Below are 23335 nucleotides of genomic sequence, written 5' to 3'. Positions count from 1 at the left end.
GGAGGAGAAGGAGGCAGACATCGTGGTCTGTATTGAGGAGAGGAGAGGAGAGGAGAGGAGAGGAGAGGAGAGGAGAGGAGAGGAGAGGAGAGGAGTCCCAGTGGGTGAGAGGAGGATGAGGATGAGGGAAAGAAGGAAGTGGACAAATGGAGAAAGAGAGGTAGAAAAGGCAAAAAGGGAGAAAGAGGGGAGGTGTATCAAATGGAGAGAGGTCGCACGTTCCACTTGGGAAGAGAGGAAGAAGAAGCAGAGAGGGAGAGACAGGAGGGAAAAAAGGAAAAAAGTCCCAGGTGTCAGCAGGAGTGGGGGAGAAAAAAGAAAAGAAAAGGAAAGGGGGGTAGAGGTTCTGGGGATCCTGGTTGTTGGCAGGGGTGCAGGAATCCAAGGGAATGGCCTGTTCCTCATTATCCAGCACCCCCCCACATCCCATACACACACACACATACATGGAAGAGGCCCCATGACAACTCTATCCTGACCCGTCCAAACACACACTGATAGAGACATAAAAACACACACACACACACACACACACACAAGAATATATATAGATACATAAACAAGGGCACTGTACATGAGTGTTCAGACACACACTGACATACAACTAACCTTCATTCCCTAAACTAGAACACACTTACAGATAAACAAACATAAACACACACATACAAACCGACACCATATGGGATTAAACATAACCAAAAAGTCAGTTATGGGGTTTTGGTCCAGAAGACTGTGTTGTGCAATGGAAAAGAAAATCAATTAAACATACTTTTGTGTAATGCAAGTAAATTCTTCCGTGGTCACTGTATAGATCTACTGAATACCCTTCAGCAATAACCCACTATATAGTGGGTAACCCACATAGCTGCACAGTGGAGTCACACAAAACCCTGTTTCTAGACCAAAACCTCTTTTTAAAATCCATATAAAAACATATTCACAACACAGAATCTAGCTGATATATACTTAAAAACACACACCTACCCAAACCACCTCTTATACATTCTCGGAACCTATCGGCTATATTCGGCGTCTGACTTCCAGCAGACGGCGATACAGCCTCTGGGGGCAGACCCCCGATTTTTTGGCATTCCGGTTTGATTTGTGCGGAGGAGGCGAATTTCCGTTTCCGACTTCCGTTCATATATATAAGTAAATATGCTGAACCAGTGCGATGGATTCAGAGTTTGCAGTGACGCCAATTATGTTCCGCCTCGTTAGTTCACCGCACGGATGTTTAACCTGGCAACAACTGCAGCCGGCTCAAACGTGATTGGTCAATATCACGTGGACTACAAACAGCCTAAAACCGGAAACTAGGGCTCTTCTGCTCTTCTTCTGGAGGCAAGATCTCCAGGGTTTGCCTACAGACTCTACATTTACTGAATGTAGAGTCTGTATATAGAGACTACCTCTTATATAATCACAAGTTAAGTGAAGTTAGTAAAATGAGATTCCCCTAATTTCATGATTTTCAATATCTTGTGTCAACATATCAAGCAGCTTGATGCCCCAAAATCGTTCTGGAGGGACGTCATTAATCGCGGTCCCTCAACCTGTGTGTTTGTTTATCCAACAGATTAACCAGTAGGTTGCCTCTGACAATGTTGGTGACAAGATGCTCAAATAAACACCCAGAGGAAGAAAATGCCTGTGAACTCCATGAGGTAGATCGTTTGACAAGTTGATCAGAGTGAGAAATGCCTGGCATTTAAAAAGGTGGTGAGGAACAGTGCTGGGTCTGAAAAAAGCCAATGAGATCCTGTCACATTTCAAGGAGGGTACCGCAGGATATTTCTGCAAGTGATACTGCAATTAGTCGGTGCGACTATACGTGTATCCCAATTCTCCATCGGAAATGAGAGTACAACAGTGAAGTTGTGTCACTCACTGCATTATGAAAACTTGAAGGTATTTCTTTTGCCGGATTGTTGTGTACTGATTGGTTGACATGTTTGCTGGATGCAAAAGGCAACTGTCTACGTCGAGGTCTTGCACATGGTTTAAAGTCAAATTCTGTCAGAGGGCTATCAAAGCATGATACATCAAGAGCATGTTATGCAGAAACAACTTTAATAAGCATGCTGACATTTTGGACATCTAGAACATTTTAAGGACCTCATTTTTTAAAAAAAGCACTGGGCTTCATCTCTTCACAAAAGTGGTAATGTTTAAGATTCAGTTGATGAATTCCAGGCTGAAAAGCTAACTTATTTTAATTGGTACATAATCTACACTAGGCTTTGTTTTGATCACAATTTACCAGAAATCTAAATTGTGTATTATAATAGCATGCTGTGACAAATAATAAACAACAAACTATTCATTTAGCTAGTGCATAAAAAGAAACACGAGCAACACTTTATACGTTAAGAAATACTTCACTTATAAATAGACAGGCATTCTTCATGAACTGAAGTAATTGGGGTCCGCATTCAACAGCAAAACTACACTAAAACATGTATTTAATTTTCACACAACGCGTGTAAGATAATCCAAGTTATCTAGTCATATGTTAATACTTCCCAATCACATGCAGTTTTGCTATAACACATCAGTACAAACAGTGTCAAGCACAAAATTGTGCCTGTGCACGCAGGCGCAAGTGTTTTATATTGTAACGTTTTAGCAAAAATGCACGGGTTTGGGAAGTACTGAGCATATGACTGGATGAATGAGACTTGGAATATACTGCAAGAGTTGTGTGAGAGTTAACGGATGTTTTGATATAGTTTTGTGGCTTCTAATGTGGACTCTGACTACTTCAATTCACGAAGAATGTTCACCTCTGTGGGTTCCTCATTCGCTGTGGATGCATATGAGAAAAACAAAGTTTTTTTTCATGAATTCACGGTAACTAGGGGTGAGTAACTGATATGCAAACGATCATTTTGTGGGTGAAGTTTTCCTTTAAAAAGCTTGTAACAAGCACAGGTTGCATTTTTTTACCTGATAAATTACTTTAATGATTAGGTGATTTTCTGTATTTCAGCTTATAATATATGTATTTTAAAAAAAGCCTATATTTACATCTTTTTTTAAAAAAACAAAACAAAAAACAGCTATATTATATATTTCAGCTATATTTGAGGAAAGTTCTGTAAAAACTCTTTAAACCCAAAAATTATAATAAGCATCACTTGCTTCATAACAGGAGTGCATCTAAAGTTTAATTAGCTGCAGAGTTACAGGGTCTTCTTGTTGGGGATAAAATGCAGTGTGTCCAGTAATGACTGAGACAGTCAGGGTGCAACTTCTAAATCTGAAACCTAAACAGTCTGACTGAGGAGATCAAACACATTTTTATTTATTCAAAGATATGTAAATGTATATTTCTATAATCTGACTGTGTAAATATTTGATCAATAAACACACACACACACACACACACACACACACACACATACACACACATACACACACAAACACATTGACATGCAGAAAGAAGCTGCAAACCCTTTGGCTGAAGAATTCTAATGAATGTTTGGAGACAGAAGCAGTAGTCTCTGTCTGCCTTACCCAGCTCGCAAAATCCCACATTGTACTGGACTATAGATTTAGGCTTTTCCTGTCTACGTGTGCGCGCACACACACACACACACACACACACACATACAAATACACTCTCAAATACACACTCACAAATATTTACTCTCTGTAAGATCTACACACAGGCACACAAGGACAGAGAGAGGAAGAGATGAGAGAGAAAGAAGAGGGGAAGAGGGAAGTTACATTTTTAATCGAGTGTTTCTTTTCCTCTGAGCAAAGTAGGGCTGAATACAAGGGGGTTAGCTGGTGCCAACACACACACACAACACACTTCTTGTGTCCTTTGGCAAATTCTTCTTTTTCACTCTTGCATTAAGTAAGAAAAAAGGGAAGAGAGTCAAAGTAGGAGGAGGAGGGAGGGGGATGGAGGAGGGAGGGAGGGAAAGAGGGAAAAAACGAAGGGAAGAGAAGAGAGAGGAGAAGAGAGAAAACGTCCCTGCAGAGTCTTTCTCCCTTCCTGGAGCGAGCGCGGGCCCCTGCAGCGCCGCCTGTGTAATTTCCAGTGGCAGTGAATACAGGTATTAATAAAAGCCCCATGGGGAAGAGCACACAATATAACCCTACATTTTCAGGCATTATGAAAGGACGCCCCCAGGGGTCCTCGGGCTCAAATTTCTGAGATGCAGGCATTGTAAAAAGACGCCCCCGGGGGAGGACCCCGCAATAGAAATCTGCTGAATTCAAAGCATTTCCAGAGCCCTGGTGGGAGCCATTACTCCCACTGGAAGAGGAGAGATTTTTTTCACCCTCTCCTCTCTCCTTCCAACCGCTCTCTCTCTTTTTTACCAAACATGTGTTGCTGACATGTTGACAGATTGCTCAGTGAGGTGTTTAGGTGCATGCACAAGGCACGTCTGCCGAGACACGAGCTCCCTCCCTCCCTCCTCTCCCCTCTCTCCCTCTCTCTCTCTCTTTCTGTCTCTCCCCTCCCTCCTTCCTTTGCCAGTTCCCAAGTTCCATCCCTCCCTCCCTCCAACTGCAAACCTCTCAGCGCGCCCAAAACTGCTCCCATCCATATTTCATAAAGGAGAAACTAGGCTGAAAGAGAGAGAGACAGAGACAGAGAGAGGATGGGAAGAGTTGAGGCAAGAGGGAGAGAGAAAGAGAGAGAGGGAGGTGTGGGGAAGAGGAGGGAGAGAGAAAGGACGACAGGAAAAAAAAGAGGAAAAAGGGAAGATAAAGAGAGACAAAGCGGGATCAAGGGAGGGGAACGGGAGGAGGAGAGGACAGATAAAGAGAAATAGAGCGATGTAGAGAGTGGGAGAACTCTGCAGTGAAAAATGAACCCTGTGATGAAAAATGACTTCACAACAACCCTTCTCCGTCTCACCCCCTCCCTGCCATCTCTCCCTCTCCCTCACTGCATGTTGCCCCACCCCCCCACCTCCTTCTTCTTCTACTGCTCTCCTCTCTCCAACCCCCTCTCCTCTGGTGCCGGGCTCCTGCTCTCTCCCTGGAAAACCTGAGCGGCAGCCAGCTGTGTCTGTGTGTGCGCTGTGCACTTGTATGTATGCCAAGGGCTTAGCACAGGAATCTTCGGGCCACCCCCGGGTACAGAGACACAGAGGGGAGGAAGGAGGGGGGTGGCTAGAAGGAGGGTAGAGGGGCACATGGTGATGAAGAGGGCAAGAGGGAGGGAGAGGGAAAAAGACAAGAGCTGAGAGGATGAAAGCCAATGGGAAAATAAGAGTGACCATAAAGGAAACGACTAAGAGAATGACATTTATTTTGTCAATCAACAACAGCTTCCGAATTCGAAACACACACACGTGCACACACACAGAGTCAGTGGCAGGCCAGAGTGCAGGAGGCTGTCTGTAATTTTGTTTCAGATTACACCCCCTCCTACCTCTCCTTCTCTCCCTCTCTTGTAGAAAGTGATCTGTGGTTTTAATAAGAGTCTTGGCCTCACAGGACTCAGCTGCTATCCTGACGACAGACGCAGTGAGGTGTGTGTGGTGTGTGTGTGAGTTTCTCTGTGCTCGAGAGGGTGTTTCTCTGCATGTATGTGTGTGTGTGTGTGTCTGCGTGTGTGTGTGTGTGTGCGTGTGTGTGACAGCGGGTTGCGACAGACGGTAAGAGCTTAGCAGTGGGGAGATGTCCCGCGGGAGGCAAACCAGTCACCCAAGGGCCCCTGCACTAACAGACGCGCTCTCCTCCCTGTTCCATGTTTTTCTCCTCTTCCCTTTTCCCGTCTTCTCGCTTCCTCTCTGCACATTTTAAGTTTTACCTCCACTTTCATGCCCTCCTCCTCCTCCTCCTCCTCCTCACCTATCTTCATAATGTCCCAAGTTACTCCCTTCCACTCTTCTTTTTTCCCTCCCTCATTTCCTTCTACGTCTCCCTCTCCCTGCCAGCTAGACAGGCTCCCTGGTAATCTCTCCTCTCCCCCACTGAGAGAGGAAAGAGAATAGACGAGAGTGCAGCTGTATGTGCTCAATTAACGGGGACCTCACAAATACCTTCGGAAAGTATATGCACAGTATCTGGCTCTCTCCTTGCACACACACACGCACCATTTTCCACCCACACCATCTCACCATCTAAGAAGCGACTAGCTGGGTTAATGACTTGCTATTTGTCACTGACAGCGGCAGTTTCCGCCCCCCTGCCTTGACTGACAGCTCCCTCGTTTACTCGGTGCCTACCTTCTCATCACTTCCTCTCCCTCTCAAGTGTTTTTTACTGACATCTTTAACAATCTCTCGCCCTCTCACCCTCTTGTCTCCCTCTCACTTACACCTAGCATGAGTGTGGACGCTGTTGACGTGCGTGTGTCTGCGGGTGCATGTGTGTGTGCGCCAGGCAGCTTTTCTATATGACAAAACTAATTGGGCAGTCGCTGCACAAACATAGGGCCTCCATAGCAGTTTTGCAACACCTTGTGTGTGTTTAAAGCTCGATGCACATCACATTGACCCAACCTTGGGATGCTGTGGCCAATAAGATAGCTTTTGGGATTCCCTTATGGGATGTGTTTGTGTGTGATTGTGTGATTGTGTGATTGTGTGCGTGTGTGTGTGTGTGTGTTCATGTGGCAGAGCAGGGCCAGAGAATGTTCTCCATTTGATCTGTAGGAGGTTTTTTCTGCTCCTCCTCTCCTCAGGGAGCCTCTGCTCCACATTCTGACTCCTACTGAGACCCATCGACACTCCCCCGACTCATACTCTCACTCTGTCTCTCTCGCACACACTGTACACACACACAGGTTACAGACCCACATGTACTAAAAGTAGTAGAAACACATCACACATATAGATATTACACATACATACACCTAAGAAAGTAAAGTTGCCCAGAGCTTCCAAATCATGTGGAATAAAACAAAATGATGAGGCTCTCTTCCAATGGATTCTGCAGTTTACAGTTCTTCTAAAAAAATACTGTGGTACAGTATGTATTAAAGAAATTCAGCATAAAGGCATAGTATTCTACCATGAGTATTCATATAATAATGGTAATCATTTGTGTGCTAGCTACTTAAAGGTGTAAGATTTAGGGGGAATTACTGGTGTCAAGAGCTGAATATTGCAGTTTGCAACCAGCTGAAACTTCTCTCACTTAGAATCCCTCAGTGTTCACTGTTCAGTAGGATTTACTGGGAGACATATTATCCGCAGAGGTCTTTATTTCTGATCCAGATGTTTTTACCAATAGCTGAATTATTTGCAGAGGTCTCGTCCTCTCCAAAACAAATGGACCTTGTGACTCAAAGGGGTAAAAACCCTAAATAAAGCAGTTTGTTGTTACAATCAGTGTTTCTCTGATGCTGTTTGGCATGTTGGAGACGAGCCGCTGGCCAAGCATACGCTAATGTTTGCTCACCTTTTGCTCTTTTTGCTCCAGAGGTTTCTTCCTTTCTGACGCTCTCAATGCAAAGGGACTTCTAACTGCACTGGCCAAAGTGAAAACACAAATGGATTATCTAGAGCCAGTGTTTGGTTTGTACATCGTGGACTACTGTAGAAACATGGCAATGCAACATGGTGATCTCTGTAGACAAGGACCTGCTCCCTATGTAGATATAAACAGCTGATTCTAAGTCAACGAAAACACAGTGATCCTTTTTTTCCAGGTGATTACAAACTATAGAAAACATACTTATTATATTGTATTCCATTTCTGCCAATATAGTCAACTAAAGCCTACGCACTGGACCTTTCACTACATATAGCAATGTATACTTACAGGGTATAGAGAAAAGAACTACTGTGTCAGTTAAATCAGTTCACACACACACACATACTCATACTCAAACACACAGACTATCTTATCCACAATTTAAAAGCAGAGCCGACACACTGGCTTCAAGCTGCAGTGGAACGGAATAACAATGGTATTGAAATGGAAGAACACAATCTCTATCACACACACACAACCAGCTGAGCAGTCAGGCTCATGCACATTAATGTGGCATTACATTAACCAGATGTGTGGCGTCTGTGGGTATGTGCGTGTTGAAGTGGGTGTACACGCATTTATGTGTCATCGATCTGTGCCATTGTGTGCGTGCGTGTGTGTTTGTCCAATTTCCACTCAAATTAATGGTGCCTCTTTATAGGCCTTCTGCTAGAGTGGCACTGAATTACTTGGTGCTTCACTCTCGCACCTGGGACCCATTCAATGTTATAGCCGCAGCTAGCTGCTAACTTGGGACCCATTTGCTACAACAGTATAGTTAACATTACAGATACCAGCGCCTTTTCTGCAGAGAATTCGGTGCTAACTAACATGGTTCTTAAGCCAGCACCTGGGACCATGATGTACATCAGATTGCACTGACAGTGGACAACATGTCGACAGGAAACTGTAAGAGATAGGCACTAAATGTCATGTTGCGGAAATTCTGTATAATTGCAGCAGGTTGTGCTGCATGAACACTCACTTGTGTCACAAAGAACAATTTTCTTCACATGCAACTTGATTTCATTGAATTCCCTGGAACAAATCAAAGTTTTGTCTGAAGTTATGATTAAAACATGTTCGTCAAAGTAAATAAAATCCTTAAAGTGCTTATTTGTATTTTTTCACACTAGATATTTACTTAATGTGGCTAAATTACATCATCTGTTACGCCTACATAAAGAGTAAATGCTCAGACAAGTCCTTTAAAAAAACTGAAGCCGACTGATGTATACACCTTATGTTGCCTCTAATTGCCTTATGTCCTTTTTTTTATCTCCCTCATCTTAAAGCTGTGCTTGAACACAACGTAAAGTCCACAAAACTGCAACTCTACATAAAATGTTTTAATAGTTTAGAAATAGAAAAGCTAAAAATGAATGTCCTCTTCAACAAGCACGGCTAGTTTCTCTATGTGAATGCGAGTTATGCCTACCATACACTAGATGACTTTGATAAACACTTTGAGAGGACTAAATTCTGACACCTTCTTTTAAAGACAATGGGCCTCATTCACTAATATCTGCGCAGAAATGTTCTTACTCTCCGCAAAAAATAAGTACTTGCGCAAAATCACCGTCGGATTCATGACACGTGCGTACCGGCCAATTTTGTTCTCACCACCGTGCGTATGTTAGTAAATCAGAACCATTCTAAATTGACAGGCGCGTGTCCGCGATCTGCAATCAGCATACTACCACGCCCCCATTTCTCCATATAAGGAAACCGCTTGCCTAGAGTTGATTCATGAATGAAGGAAGCGGTTACGTGAAAGTAGTAAATTTCACAGTTTGTTAGAAGCGATGGCGCCGGGTCTTACAGGAATGCCATGGGTCATTGTAAGATTGTGGAGGACACAGCATGCCAGGATGATCTTGCACACCTTCTCAGGGGTATAAAGTAATTTGCCACCGGCCGTATCTGATCCAAACACATCCAACGGCCCTTAAGCACGCCAAAAGTGCGCTCTACGGCGCGTATGTGGGCATGTATGTTATTATAGCGCACCTCTTGAAGGGTTTCAGGGTTTGTGTATGGTGTCATCAGCCATGTTTTAAGGCCATATGCCCGGTCACCCAAACAATATAACATTTTAACATTAAGGGAATAGAGACTTACTGAAAATACTAACTTAAAACAATTGAAATAAAAGACTAGAACAAAAGATGCTCACCAATAAGCCATCCACTTCTCACAGCCCCTGCCTCCAAACGCATTCCCACTGTACTGTTTTGCAAAATAAATGAGTCGTGGGTGCCTCCTGGCCAGCGGGCCACAGCCTTAAGGATATGGCAGTCGGCATTACAGATCATCTGCACGCTGATGGAGTGATAGTTTTTCTGTTCATGTTATTGTTAATATTTTAATTGTCACAATGATGAGGGTGAACGTGTGTCAATTTCACGGTAATTTAATCCATTTGGCAAATATATTAGTAAATTAATTATTTTAAAAAATGTTAATTAAATCTCTTTTTCATGAATGTGGTTTTATAGACTCTGCATGTACTTAAAAGGTACGTTTGCATTCAGTTCGGTCTTCCTCATTTGTGCGTACGCATGGTCTGAGGCAGTTCTAAATTTGTTCGCAGAGTAAGAACAAATTCGGGTAAGAAAATATTGATGAATCCCGGATTTGTGTGTCAAACGATCGTACGCACAGTTTAAGCACAGATTTGTGCGTACGCACTGTTTGTGAATGAGGCCCACTGTGAGTTGTTAGTCACACACTGTAAGATCTAGATTTAAGATCTAGATCTAGACATTAGAACTAGATTCCTTTTTGAGATTATTCACCATCCTGCTCCTTTAATATTACACCAAATTTCCTTTAAGAAATATGACATATAAACAATTCCTTACATGTCCGCATTACCACATAACTCTAGAAATTCACAATAAGAAGTGTCATGCTATTTTCATCAATTCAGCATCAATATAATTCAGAAGGATAACCTCTTTTTGTGTACAAACTTAACATTTTGGTTTTTGTTGCCTTGACTTGCTACCAGCCTCCATTGGTTAGCTGCACTATTGTAGTTGGAGAAGACCGTAGGAATGTGAGGGGAAACCATTTAAAAAAATAAGATTCTCACTTAAACAAATGCTTGTTGGTGGATCAAATACACGCTAAATTTAACTCTTGTTTATAGGGCTGGGCGATAAAACAATAACAATAATTATGTTGCTATAAATTTCCTTAATATGGACATAATAAATGTTTGACAAATCCCTGCTATAATCAAACCACCCATACACCCGTCGAGGGGGACAGTAATGCACCTTAAACACCAGCTTCCACCTGCCATTAACCAGTGGAAGAAGAACAAGAAGAAGAACAAGAAGAAGAAGAAATAGCAGTGGTTGTAGAAGAAGAAGACGAGACTGTCCACTAATGCGTTCCGTAACCTTGCAGCGTTACAACATTCAACATGCTCATAAAGTTATTTTAAGTATGATTGCTTTGACCATGGAGAACAGTGCAGCGCTACCCCACGACTGAATTTGCCACCTAATGTTAGCCAGAGTAGCTGTATGGGGAGTCAACTCATCTAATGCTAAAGGTAAATTAGCAAGTGACTGACTAACCAGGTATTTTATTAGATGAAATGACATAACATGACTAAAAGTTATGTGAATTATAATTAATACATTTCCTCCCTCGTAAACATGATTTCTGCCTCAGTCATGTCAGAGAGATCTTCATCGGCGATAAATGACCAAAAGTTACTTCACAACATCTTCTTCTACTGTTTTGTTTGACAAACAGCAGAAATTTCACACTGTGGGTGTAAAACTTGTACAGAAAGTACTGATACAACTGAGATTTTTGTTTTGTCAATTAGTGGTGTTTACACTTTCAGCTAAAACACTTCCAAAATGTTTTAAACTGTATATAACAAAGTGTTTTAACCGAAATTAAGATTTATTTGTCTATTTATTGTTTTATTTATTGACATTATTTTGATTACAACGGTTTTGAATCTACCTCAGATTTGTAAAATGTTCTGCTGTTTGGCAAATGTTGCTGTGATGCACTTAAACTTTCTCTCAGGAGCAAAAATCATCCTTTCACTCTTCATCCACCAGCTTCTCCTCCTTTTCCACAGTACAGGAGAACAGAGACTTGTTCATGTTCTTGCACTTCCCTGGAGTCCCCTCCATGTTTACTGTCTACCTGGTGTGCTGCTTCCTGTTTGGTGCTGATAAGAGCGTACCTATTGGTTGATGACGATGTTCACGTCATTGAACTTCAGTATTAGCCCCACTAAAACCTTACAATAATATCAAACATGTTTGGTGTTGTCAGAATGTCAAGACCCCAAAAAGACTGACTTCGTTTTATGACTATCTTACACGAAACGATCAAGATCATGACAGCATACACCAACTGAGGTAAAACTCTCATGACTTTGATTCGACACTGGAAATGTATTTTCAACGGTGAAATTGCTTAAAAAGTCATTAGGTGTGAGGTTGGCATGAAGTTGCCCAGTTCTCCTGACTCGTGAACTCGCTCACATCAGTATTGGCACAGCAATGCTTTGTGTTGATGACAGACCAGGAATGATTGTGGTTTAGGTTCAACTTCTTTATGTTTTTGGTCAAAATAAATCATAGCTTGCTACTTGTGGTAAGATGGCCCCCGCCTGTCACCCCCAACCAAGATGGCTGATGTCTGAGTTATGTTTCTGCTCAGGGACAAACACATACACCAAACTACAAAATGCATGAACACATTAACTCTCTCATGCAGATCCAGCGTGGCATGTGTTTATCCCCAGTAGGCTGTGTGTTTTTTGTGTGTGTGTGTGTGCGTCCCATGCCCTCCTACTAAACTGGCTCCCCGGGGTCTCTCCCAGAGAACTTAAAAGGATTCTTTAGTCCATGTGTTTTAATTTAGCCTTCTCCTCAATAATAACCAGAAAGCTGTGGTCCCACCACGAACTTCATACACACATACACTCTCCGGCATACACATCAGACATGTACAACCGTATACACAATAACAAGCACCAACACATAGTGGAACATACACAAACCCCCGCATGCAAGTGCACACACATCCCGCCGAGCTGGGGGATTACTCTGCAATCTCAACCACTCGTTCTCCAGGGGAAAACATGTTTTATCATTTCATTTCATTTCTTTCTTCTGCTCCCCCTCACCCTCCCTCCCTCCCTCTGCTTTCTCACTCAGCAACATGTAGCCCTCCCCAGACTCCTGTGCTGAAATCACAGGCCACATCCCGCGCTCTGACAGCAGCCCTGCGCTTTTGGCGGTGTGATTCTCTGTGTGTGTACTGTGTGTGTGTCTGAATGTGACACGGCATGCAGAAGTAAATGACTGTGTGTGTGTGTCAGGGAGAAAGGGAACAAAAAAAGGCATGTAACATTTTAAAAAGCATAAATAGGTTTTCCATTTTGAAAAAAAGAAAGCGATTACATGTATGGTAGGTTACATCATGGCTTACATTGAATAAGAGTAGGATTAAAAAGACTCCATAATAGCTCGGGCTAACAAGGCTAAGGTTGAACAGTTCTAAACCTTTATGTCTGAAAGCAGGGGCACAACCCTGGCAAATGTTTGGAAAAAAAAAAGAGAGAGAAAACGGGCCCTCATATTGGCACATTTTGCAAAGACATCTATAAACCTCCCATAATGGCACTAATGCAGTGCACCGCCACTGCCCCAAAAAAACCCTGAGTGGAGCCCCTTTTAGCTACTGTAAGATAGATGGATACCTTTCCTTAGGACAGTCGGCTAGCTGCCTGTGACTGTCATTCATACAACCGCAGGTGTAACTGTCAGGGCCTCAATGGGCTTCTTTGCCTGGCCCCCTCAGAGTCTAGGATCACCACTGTCTGAGAGAAGAGTAAAACACTCCTACCGAGGCTCAGAGTTCTCTTGCAGTGCAGTTCTGTAATATTCCCATTGTTTGTGTTAACATTATTTACACGTGTTTGACTACTGTAAATTTCAGTTATAATAGACCACCAGGATCCTCCAGTGTTTAAGATGTATACTGCATCTCCAAGCATCTCTTCAAGACTGTGTGCAAGACCAAAGTCCAGTGATGCTGGTGGGATTGAGTGTCGAGCCAGCGGGTGAATAAGAGGTTGCTGAGGCAGGGGTCTTACCGTCTACATTACACAGTCTCTGGAAACACTATCTTTACCAGTTTAAACAAAGCCCTCTATCCCCCCTCTCCCTATTTCTTCATCCCCCTATCAAAAGTAAACACACACACTCTCACACGCTAAGAGGCAGACTGCCTTGCAGAAGCAAGAAAGTGTGTGTACGTGTGAATGTGTATGTGTGTGTGAGTTGGCTTGTTAAGCGAGCGTTTGGATTAATCTGTAGGAACCAGATGCCCCTGCCGCGTTCCTTTCAGCCCCTCCATTAATTACACCAGTACTAATAACGGCTTTTGTGTGTGTGTGTGTGTGTGTGTGTGTGTGTGTGTGTGCAAGTCTGTCCCTGTGGGACACATGGGTATAACTGAATCCAATAGCTATAGGTATTGAGAAACAGGGGAGAGTCTGAGTCATCCAGAAACCTACAAGATTGGTGATGTTTGGAGGCCTATCACATCCCTGCAACTTTTAACTAATCAGTGTTTGTTCATTATCTTAAAATGTGCTGTTTAAATCTACAGAGGGAGAGGTTCTTTGTCAATGGAGATCGCCAATGTGCTACAACAACCATAGACTGTGGACACAATGGATGTAGCTACCGTGACGTCACTCATTGGTTTGTGGGCACCCGTTTTGAAGCCTTAAGTTCGCCATCTCAGCTTTTTGGAACCAAATGTGGCCATATTTGGGTGATAGGCTGGAGCTGTGGAGTGAGGGGTGGATCTTACTGAGAGGTCGAGTACAAAATCGGCAGACAGCCTGTACCTCAAAGCCGCCCTGCATTTATATGCATAGCTTTAAGCCTTGATAAAATGTAAACGGGTCAATTATATAGGCCTACATATAAATTCAAAAGGTGAAAACACACAGCAGGCGCAAGGGTAATGGCCTATCTCCAACATGCCTAAAAAGCAATACAGAAACACCGATTTGTTTGTGTTTTTTGTGTAAATCACCAGATCCATTTGTTTTGGAGAGGAGGAGACCTCTCCGGTAAAAACCTCCTGAACGATGAACACTGATGGAATTCTAATCAGGAGATGTTTCAGCTGGTTGCAATATGCAGTTAGCTGCTATATGCCACTAAATCTCCCTAAATTTCACACACTGTTCCTTTAAGTGGTAAAGTCATGTAAAGATTATGTAATAACAGTAATGATTTAGTTCTACCTCATAATTACGGTAGCTGCATGGATGAAAGACTACTGATTTTTTTTTTTTTTTTAAGTGCTCATGTTTAGTTTTCTGAAAAGCTGCACTGTAGAAACTTTGTCCTTGGGTGAAGGAAAAACAAATTTGACTGTTAAGAAAATTGTAACTTTAATGCTGTGAACTGCTAGCTACTACAGGAGACACTGTCAGATGAATTTTCCTTTCCTTCTTTTGGTTTTCTGTGCTTTTCCTCTTCCTTGTGCTTTTATTTGTCTCTTGTCAACTATCTCAATCAAAATATTCAGGCTTCTCACTACACCTTTCCACCAACACCATGTCCATTGTGGAAATACAGCACTCCAGATGTGTATATGTACCTATGACATATTATAATGTTGGACATTGCTGCTCTGTTTCTGTGGCTTTACTACATTATACGTATATGTAGTGTGAAATAGTGCTGTGAGGCTGGTCAGTTAGAATGAACACATTCAGTAAATCATAATAGCCACATGAAAATCTTACCAGCTGGGCAGTGGTTGGTTCTGTGTTCAGTGAGCTCAGCCAGACAGTCAAAGTCCTGTTGACAGTTGTCACAGGTGAAGATGGACTCGTCATCTAGGTCATCGTCATGATCTCTGTCATCGCGCTCATCGTGTTCCTCTTGTTCTCCATCCTCTGCGCCTGCCCCCTGACCTTCTTTGGGCTCTGCCTCTCTGTCAGATGCGGGGACTTCTGAGGACATACAATGCATATAACTTGAGCTCAAAAGCTGGTTGTTATCAGCTGCACATTCAAAGATCTCACTGACATATTTTCTTGGTCTCTCTTCCTGCTATATTTTATGACTGATATGAGCGACTTAATTATACTAAGTGTGTGGAACATCGCTCCAGTATGTGACTGGAGTGTGTGTGAACGTGTGTGTCCTGTTAGCAGACAAGCAGAGTATGAGAGGGGACCAGTGGAAGGCTGTGTCGGCCCAATCCTCACTGCTCCATTGTGTCTCCATTTTCACACCTTATTATCACATTATAAACGCTGAGGATCCAATAGGACTGACACTGAAGACACTGGCTTGGGAGGGGAGGAGAGGAGAGGAGAGGAGAGGAGAGGAGAGGAGAAGAGAGGAGAGGAGAGAGTAATATAAAGTCTTTGCAAGGCACGAAAGGAAGGATAAAAACAAAGTCTGAGGGAAAGACAGTTGAAAAGCCCAAGAAAGGTATAGGGGGAAACACAGGAATAAGCTGAATGAACTTAAATGGCTACAGATACAGTGAAGGAAATTCACATCCAACATTAGGTATGGATCATACTAGTCCACTATAATCATAATAATAGCCAAAATCAAAGTGAAAATGTCTCAGATAACCAACTCAATTGGAAGAGACTTGTCCATTCAATTGGGTTGAGAAAGAACGGTGGAAACCTTTGATAATTAATTCAATAGGAAAATATAATCAGCCTAATAACCAAGTAAACACTTCTTTCTGATCATTCATAAATACAGAATACATTAAGCCTCTGCTACTGCTACGTTCTGATGTGAGTGCAGTATCCTTATATAGATTGTTGCTACAGGCTGCAATGTGAAGTCACTGAACACAACAATCATCCATTGTTACCGGTAGTAGTAGCCTGCATATGATATGTTTAGGAAACACTGGTAAATTGTAACATCTACCAATAGTCTGCATATGAGGTGTTGAGGGGACATCTGTGATTTGTAGCTACAAAAAAAAAACCTGGGGTTACACTTAAGCTACTTACTACTAACTTGTATTAACAGGCGGAACCAGTTATTCTCCTTCGAGATTTGGCATAAATTTAATTTTCTCAATAAGGTTGGAGAGAAAAAATTCTTCTGTTACATTTCTGGAAGATTATATTCTTCACAGCAGGCAGAATCACTTTGAGCAAGTCAAAAGAAAATTACATTCTAATCAAAAGCTTTAGGGCATGTAAATGCACACATCTTATCATTTCACTTTATTGAGCCTTAATGTCAACAGTTAAGTTGGAATCTCTAATTAGAATTATTTTAATTAGACTGAAGAAATATTGTCCGTGCAACCACAGCTAATATAAGTAGCTTGACTGCTGAGGAACATTGAGAACATGATTCTGGGAAAAAAAAGAGACAAAGGCTAAAAAAGTGTGAATATTCTACAACAATGAAGAAAGCTGATAACACAGGATCATCAATCAAAGCTCCAAGAAGTGCCATAGAGTTTAATCAACCACTCCACAAAGAGAGTGGATCTCAAAAACACTGAGAAAAAAGGTTTCCAATGGATTCATTGCAGGGCTGTTGCACTGGGTTGATTGTGTACAGTATGTGTGTCTAATAAACGGGTAACTCACTAAAGTTAAATCTCCTTACTAACTTTGAATTGCTGGCCATTACAGAGAATCAATATGCTCCATTACTTTTAATGAAATGAAATAGACTTCCTTTACTGAGAGCAGTTATGGGTCAAAAAAGATTAAGCTCTAACTCAGTTTTGTCCATTAGGAGCTTTTAACATCATTTTATGTGTGCAAGCAGCAGAAAATATATTTCTCTCTTGATGATGTGCTATTCTTGGCACTTCATCGATATGATTCTGTTTCTGATTTATGATTCTGTTTTTTATTAAAAAGAGTCTGAAACCAAAAACCTGGTGTGTCAGCTCAGCATCAGCATATCTGGGCAATCACAAAGCGTTCCACTGGTTTTCTGTGTGATCATTTCAAAAGTCAAAAGAGTAACAGCAGCTTAGTCAATAAGTCGAAGAGATGAAGTGTGTTTGTGAGACAGATTAGGGTGAGGTGCACAGTCTCCATCTCACTCTGATTTATTATGGGAGAGGTGTGATGGGAGAGAGGGATGCTGGGAGGTGGGGAACGAGGGATTGAGGTGATGGGGTGTTGGGGGGGGGGGCTGCAGGAGAGGAAGACAGTGATAGAGAGATAGAAGGAGGGATAGATGAAGGGATGGTGAAGAAGAGAGGGAGGGTGTTGGCCATCTGTCCAGTGGTGAGAGCACCGTCTGGCCAGGGAGAGAAAGTGGCCCCTTGGCTGACAAAACACACGCACACACACGTGCACACTCACATACACATGCCACATGTATGCACAAATTGTGCACAACACTCACACAAACATGCACAGGTATGCATGCACATGCAAACGCACACAGATGCGCACAGACCAGAGGCATGCTAACTTGATACGTAAACATACAAACATACATGTGCATGCTGTAAAAATGCAGTTGTGTTGTATGACTGACAACAATTCAACCAGATATCACATAGATGTGATCAGAATGTTGCTCTACCAACTTGAGTAACTTCAAAGCACAGGACAAGATTATGTGCTGCAGTTGCTTCACTACAATAAACATAAAGTGGTCTTTGGTATATGACGTCATGCAGGACAAAATAGCACCACTTTTTTCATGCTTTATGTTCATAATACGCTACACATCAGCTGACAATTGATTGAATGTGAACTAGAATTCTCAGTACTTTTAAGGGTACCGACTGAATTACATCTGCACTGACGTGTACCAACTCACGTTAAATCCATCAGTGCTGAATGCTGGTACCTGAGAGAGCATCTGGGTGAGCTCGCTGGGTTTCGGCAAGAGGCGAAAGTGTCGCAAAGCATCCTGTAGCCTGGAAGCCAGCCATGGAGCTCCACAGCAGCTCTGTCTACCGCTCCGGCAGCTTCCCAGTGAGCCAAAACTACGTGCAGTGCAGCACCAGTTTGCCGCCTTCGGTTTCTGGCCTATATACTTTTCTATATTAATTTAGTAATAGCCTAGTGTCACTGCTGGATAAGAACACACGCAAGCAGACAGACAATTAGCTCTAAGTGTCATTAGAAAGGAGCAGAGAAGTAGAACTGCTTTTTAGGCAAGTACGTCGCTCCTGCAACTCGCTCAAAAATTAAATCTTTGTTATTACAGAAAAAGTAAAGTACCAAAAGTTAGGAAAGAAATTCCATAGTCATCCCCAACTGTACTTTACGGTATCAGTGGGTGCTGGTAAGGAATTCTAGGTTTGAATGGTACCGAACCCTAACGAGAACAGTCTGATCTAATGTCTTAACTCAGTGACAAAGATCGAGGCCATGACCAGTATTTTGGTCAAATCATTAGATCTACCCAAGTTTATTTTTCACATTTGTTTTAAAATGTTGTTTTATATGTTTTTCTTATTCCTCAATTTCAGGAGTGGACAGAAAATTTCTGATACTCAGTCCTCCACTTTTCCTGTCATTCTCATTTCAGTTATGGCAAAAATACAAACTTCACACATTTATAAATGCCTTTTGGTGAGAAGCACTTGGAGGTGTAGTTGGGTTGCAACACACAATTTAAAACTGAGTATAAATTAATTAAAATTTAACCTGACTAGGTAATTAAAACCAGTAATAACACAGAATAAACTGTTACAAATCAGTGTTTCTTTGATGCTGTCAGCTCACTGCAGATGGGCCTCAAGTCCAGCATCTGCTTACTCTCAAGATCTAGATGTTCAGGAGGTTTTTCCTGGAGCCGAATTATCAGCAGAGGTCTCCTCCTCTCCAAAACAAACCAGCCCAGTGATTTCAAGTGGTAAAACACTGATTAAAGCAGATTCATGTGCAACATTCCACTACGGTGGCACACACCAAAAAGGCGAAAACGCATATGGCCATATCTAGAACCAGTGTTTCACTTGTCCATTCTGGGCTACTGTAGAAACATGGCAGTACAATATGGTGATCACTGTAAACAAGGACCCATTCCCTACGTGGATATAAAGGGCTTTATCTAAGGTAACAAAAGCACAACAATTCTTGCCCCCTAAATCCTACACATTGGGCCTTTATTGTTCTTTTACTGAAGAGAAAATCCCACTTCTTTTTTAAAGGAATTTGGTATAAAGTGTTAACATCTTATAATAATTCAAATCTCTTATTTTTGGGACAAAAAGACTCCACAAAGTATGGATTGGAACCAAGATAAATGCTCTCTTCAAACTGGAATGTGTTGTCTCAGTACAGCATCTCCTTCATGCCTTTGAAAGCAAGCGTACACGCACAAACAACGGGCTCACACACGCACACACACACGCACGTACACACGCACGTACACACACACACACACACACACACACACACACACACACACACACACACACTCCCCAGGGTGCCCTGATGCCAGAGGTGAGGGCAGTGCCAATTCCAGTGCATGCCAACACAACCTGCTGTCATAGCAACAGAGGGAGGAGCCAGATGAAACCTCTCCATCTTGCACCCCTCTGTCCTCATCTCTCACCCCATTCTCTTTGAGTGCTTGTTTTTTTCTTGTATACTCATCCTTTTATTTGGTCTTCAGGCCTCAGTCACAGTGCAGTGGGATAAAGAGAGAGTATGGGTGTCAGAAGAGAGGGAGATAAAGAGACGAGAGAGGCGAACTCAGTTGGTGGTGTTTCTATTTGCACATGGGTCTCTACACACGGACAGGATAATTATGTGTCTTCTTATGGATCTCAGAGAGAAGCAGATGGGGGGCCTAAAAAGAGTAACTGTCACTGTAAGATCCTAATAGATACTGTAGCTGTTATGATCATTACCACTCTGAAACTGTTGCAAAAGGCCTGCTGGGTAGGCCACAGTGTGCATGTGTGTGTGTGTGTGTGTGTGTGTGTGCTTGTGTTGTGTTTTTAGCATCATGTCATGAAGTCATGACGCTAAGTTTTTCAGTACAAAGGCAGGCCTAAAATAGTACATTCTCAATGAGTCACTACCAAAAGCACAGGTGCACACACTGGGTTGGCTAAATCTGACAACAAATCTGCAATCTGTCCCATCTCCATTTGCCCTTCCATCCACACATTTGTTACATCCAAAAATGAGCTCTGTGAAAACACTTCTCAGAGTGAGTAAATCTGAAAACAACTGCCTCATGTTGTGGACAGAGGGAAGGAAGCCTGTCCAAAAGGAAGACACTCAAACACATTTGAGCCCTTGTTGGCAGAAACGTTAAGAAGCCCACTTGCTGTTGTCTCAGTCTGTTATCACTCATTTTATATGTTAAAGCAAAGCACAATACAGCTGTTTTCATTAACCTGGATTTATGATTATGTTGTCAGAGATCTTTGCAAGCACAGAATAGCGATTCCAGTGATTTCTTTCAGTGTGGCAGCACAGAAATTATTGTTCATTTATGATCCACAACCTAACAGAAACAGAAAAATGTTCATCAGTGTTTCTCCAGCGTGTACAGAAAAGTTTTTAAAACCAACTGAGACTGCTAATGTTGATGCAATTTTTACATGTACAACTGTTGGGTGTTTCCGCATTACATTAGCTGGACATTAGGGTTGTAACGGTTTGTGTATTCGTACGGAATCGTCTCAGTCCAGGGGTCACGCATCAGCAGCCGCATGGAGAATACACGGTATGTACGACATGTAGATTAATGCACATGATGTAAAAACTCAAACGCAAGTTCCGGGCAGAAACATTTAGCCATATGCCGTTAGCAACAGGTGCTGAGGTTTACACAACAAGCAAGTGCAAAAAAAACACCAAAGCTGAAAGACCCGCCTGCAGGTTCCCAGTCAGCTAAAATAGCAACTAAGAGTTGTGTATAAGACAAGGATGGTGAGTAGTTGTTGCTCCACCATTGTAGGGTATGTGAATGGAAACACATCCAACATGCTAACACACAGTATGAACACACACAGGAATGATGAATGTTTAGGTGCTTTGAATCTTTGCGGGGCGTTTTCATATTAGGTACAATTGATTCACACCGTGCCCGAGTACATTTACCCCCCTTTCTTCTCCAATGCTGCTCAGCTTTCACGCAGTCTTCACAACAAGGAGAGGTTCTGCTCCTGGCTGAAGGAGGAGCTGCTGCTGTCAGGTGCAAAGCTCTCCACCTTCCTCCAGACTTCCAAGTGCTGTCTGATATAGAGGCATTAGTATTAAATTGAGATACTTTAAATAGCAGTCCACTTCCATGTTGTTAAGTTGGTGTTCACACCTGATGTGTACCGTACCGGAACACACATGAACTATACGTATACTACAAAGTGGAATCTGGGGTCAAGTCGGATGTTGGCACGGGTACCTTATGTGAAAATCCCCTAACTATAGCTATAATGGACCTCTTTGCAACACTCCTCATAATGCACAAGTTTTATTTTGTATTATTCAATTTATTTTGTATTTTCAATTTCATATCATAAGAGATGATTTTAAGTTTTATAGCCTTGTGACCTGTTACCTTTTGGGAAAGTATTTGTTCAGTGTTTGTACAGTGTAAAACAGATGTGTTTGAAATGTTTATTTTTATAATGAAAATAGTTCAGCAAAATTGCCAGTAGGCAAAATTCTCCCTCCAGTCCCCAGCAAGAGGATTTTGTCTGTCTTTGACAGTTTACATTTAAAAAAAAAGATACATATCCTCATGCATTTGTTGTTTTTTGGCTGTACCGAACTCACACTGAACCGTGGCTTCTTAACTGGGGTATGAACTGAACCGTGACTTTTGTGTACCCTTACAAACCTACTGGACATAGCTTTATAAATTCATCTGTCTTGCTCATCTTTCCTGTGTTTTTCACAAAACTCCCTCACATCTCCTTTCTCCTTTTCTACAACACCCCACCCCCACCCCAACCACACCAGAAAGAAGCAGCAGGCCTACTTAATGAAAGCAGGCAACTCCCATGGGTGCTTAGGGTGCAGAGGGGTGTGTGTGTGTGTGTGTGTGTGTGTGTGTGCTGGGGTATTGATTGAATAGTACGACAGTGGTCCCTAGCAAATAGCATGTGTGCACCATCCGCTCGCAGTCTTTCTTTCACACACAGAAACACACACAGACACACACATATCAGCAGCATATAGCTATAGTCACTCATAGGCATACGGACACACACACGCATGCACACACACGCTCTACAGAGAACCATTATCTCTGAGTCACAGACTGTCCCTATGCCAGGAATAACTGCACATTTTCTCTCTCTCTCACACACACACACACGCACAAACACAATCCCTCCAATCCCAAGCCCAGACAGCCTGTTATATTCTTACGTCATCCAGAAACACACAATAAGTCAAAATCACATCCGGCAGTTCAACTACAGAACATATAAAAAAAATACAAATTTCTCTACTAATCATTTTCACTTAAAAGCAGAAGATAGGTTTATTACAAGCCCTGAAGTCACAGAGCCCTGCTGATTTTTATTCTAGCCATGTAATGAGGGACTGAATCACACCTGGGATGCAGAGTGAATGCAATTAAAGGAAATTAACTAGCTGGTAGAACAGAATACCAGCAGTATTCTGGATCCTGAAGACTGGGATTGAAAACCATTGTTGGGTCTGCAGGAAAAAGGGTGTATATATGCAGCAAAATAAAACTGAATGGAGTCTCCTTGGCTTTGCCACCTCCTTGTCAACAACATTATGATGTTGTGTCAAAACGTCAACATGGCATCATAACCAGGACTATGTTGTCTAGATAAAAGTACTGGTCACATGATAAAAGAGCAGTGTAGCAGAGAGGACCATTTCCCATCATGCATCCACAGCTAT

At 42.3% G+C, this 23335-nt stretch overlaps 1 protein-coding gene across 3 annotated transcripts in view; it reads right to left on the bottom strand.

Moving 5' to 3' along the window:
- znf423 (zinc finger protein 423) overlaps nt 1–23335 on the bottom strand; it is a 183250-nt gene that overhangs the window by 119836 nt on the left and 40079 nt on the right. For 2 of the 3 annotated variants that reach the window (XM_033634893.2, XM_033634894.2), the window contains exon 3: nt 15269–15478. In XM_033634893.2, coding sequence (XP_033490784.1) covers nt 15269–15478 — 210 coding nt within the window. The remainder of the gene's footprint in view (nt 1–15268; nt 15479–23335) is intronic. The other variant, XM_078168241.1, reaches the window with a different exon arrangement.

Source organism: Epinephelus lanceolatus, chromosome 5, assembly GCF_041903045.1.
Source record: "Epinephelus lanceolatus isolate andai-2023 chromosome 5, ASM4190304v1, whole genome shotgun sequence".
NCBI lineage: Eukaryota > Metazoa > Chordata > Actinopteri > Perciformes > Serranidae > Epinephelus > Epinephelus lanceolatus.
Note: the sequence above shows the minus strand (reverse complement) of the source record. Positions and strands in the feature narration are given on the sequence as shown.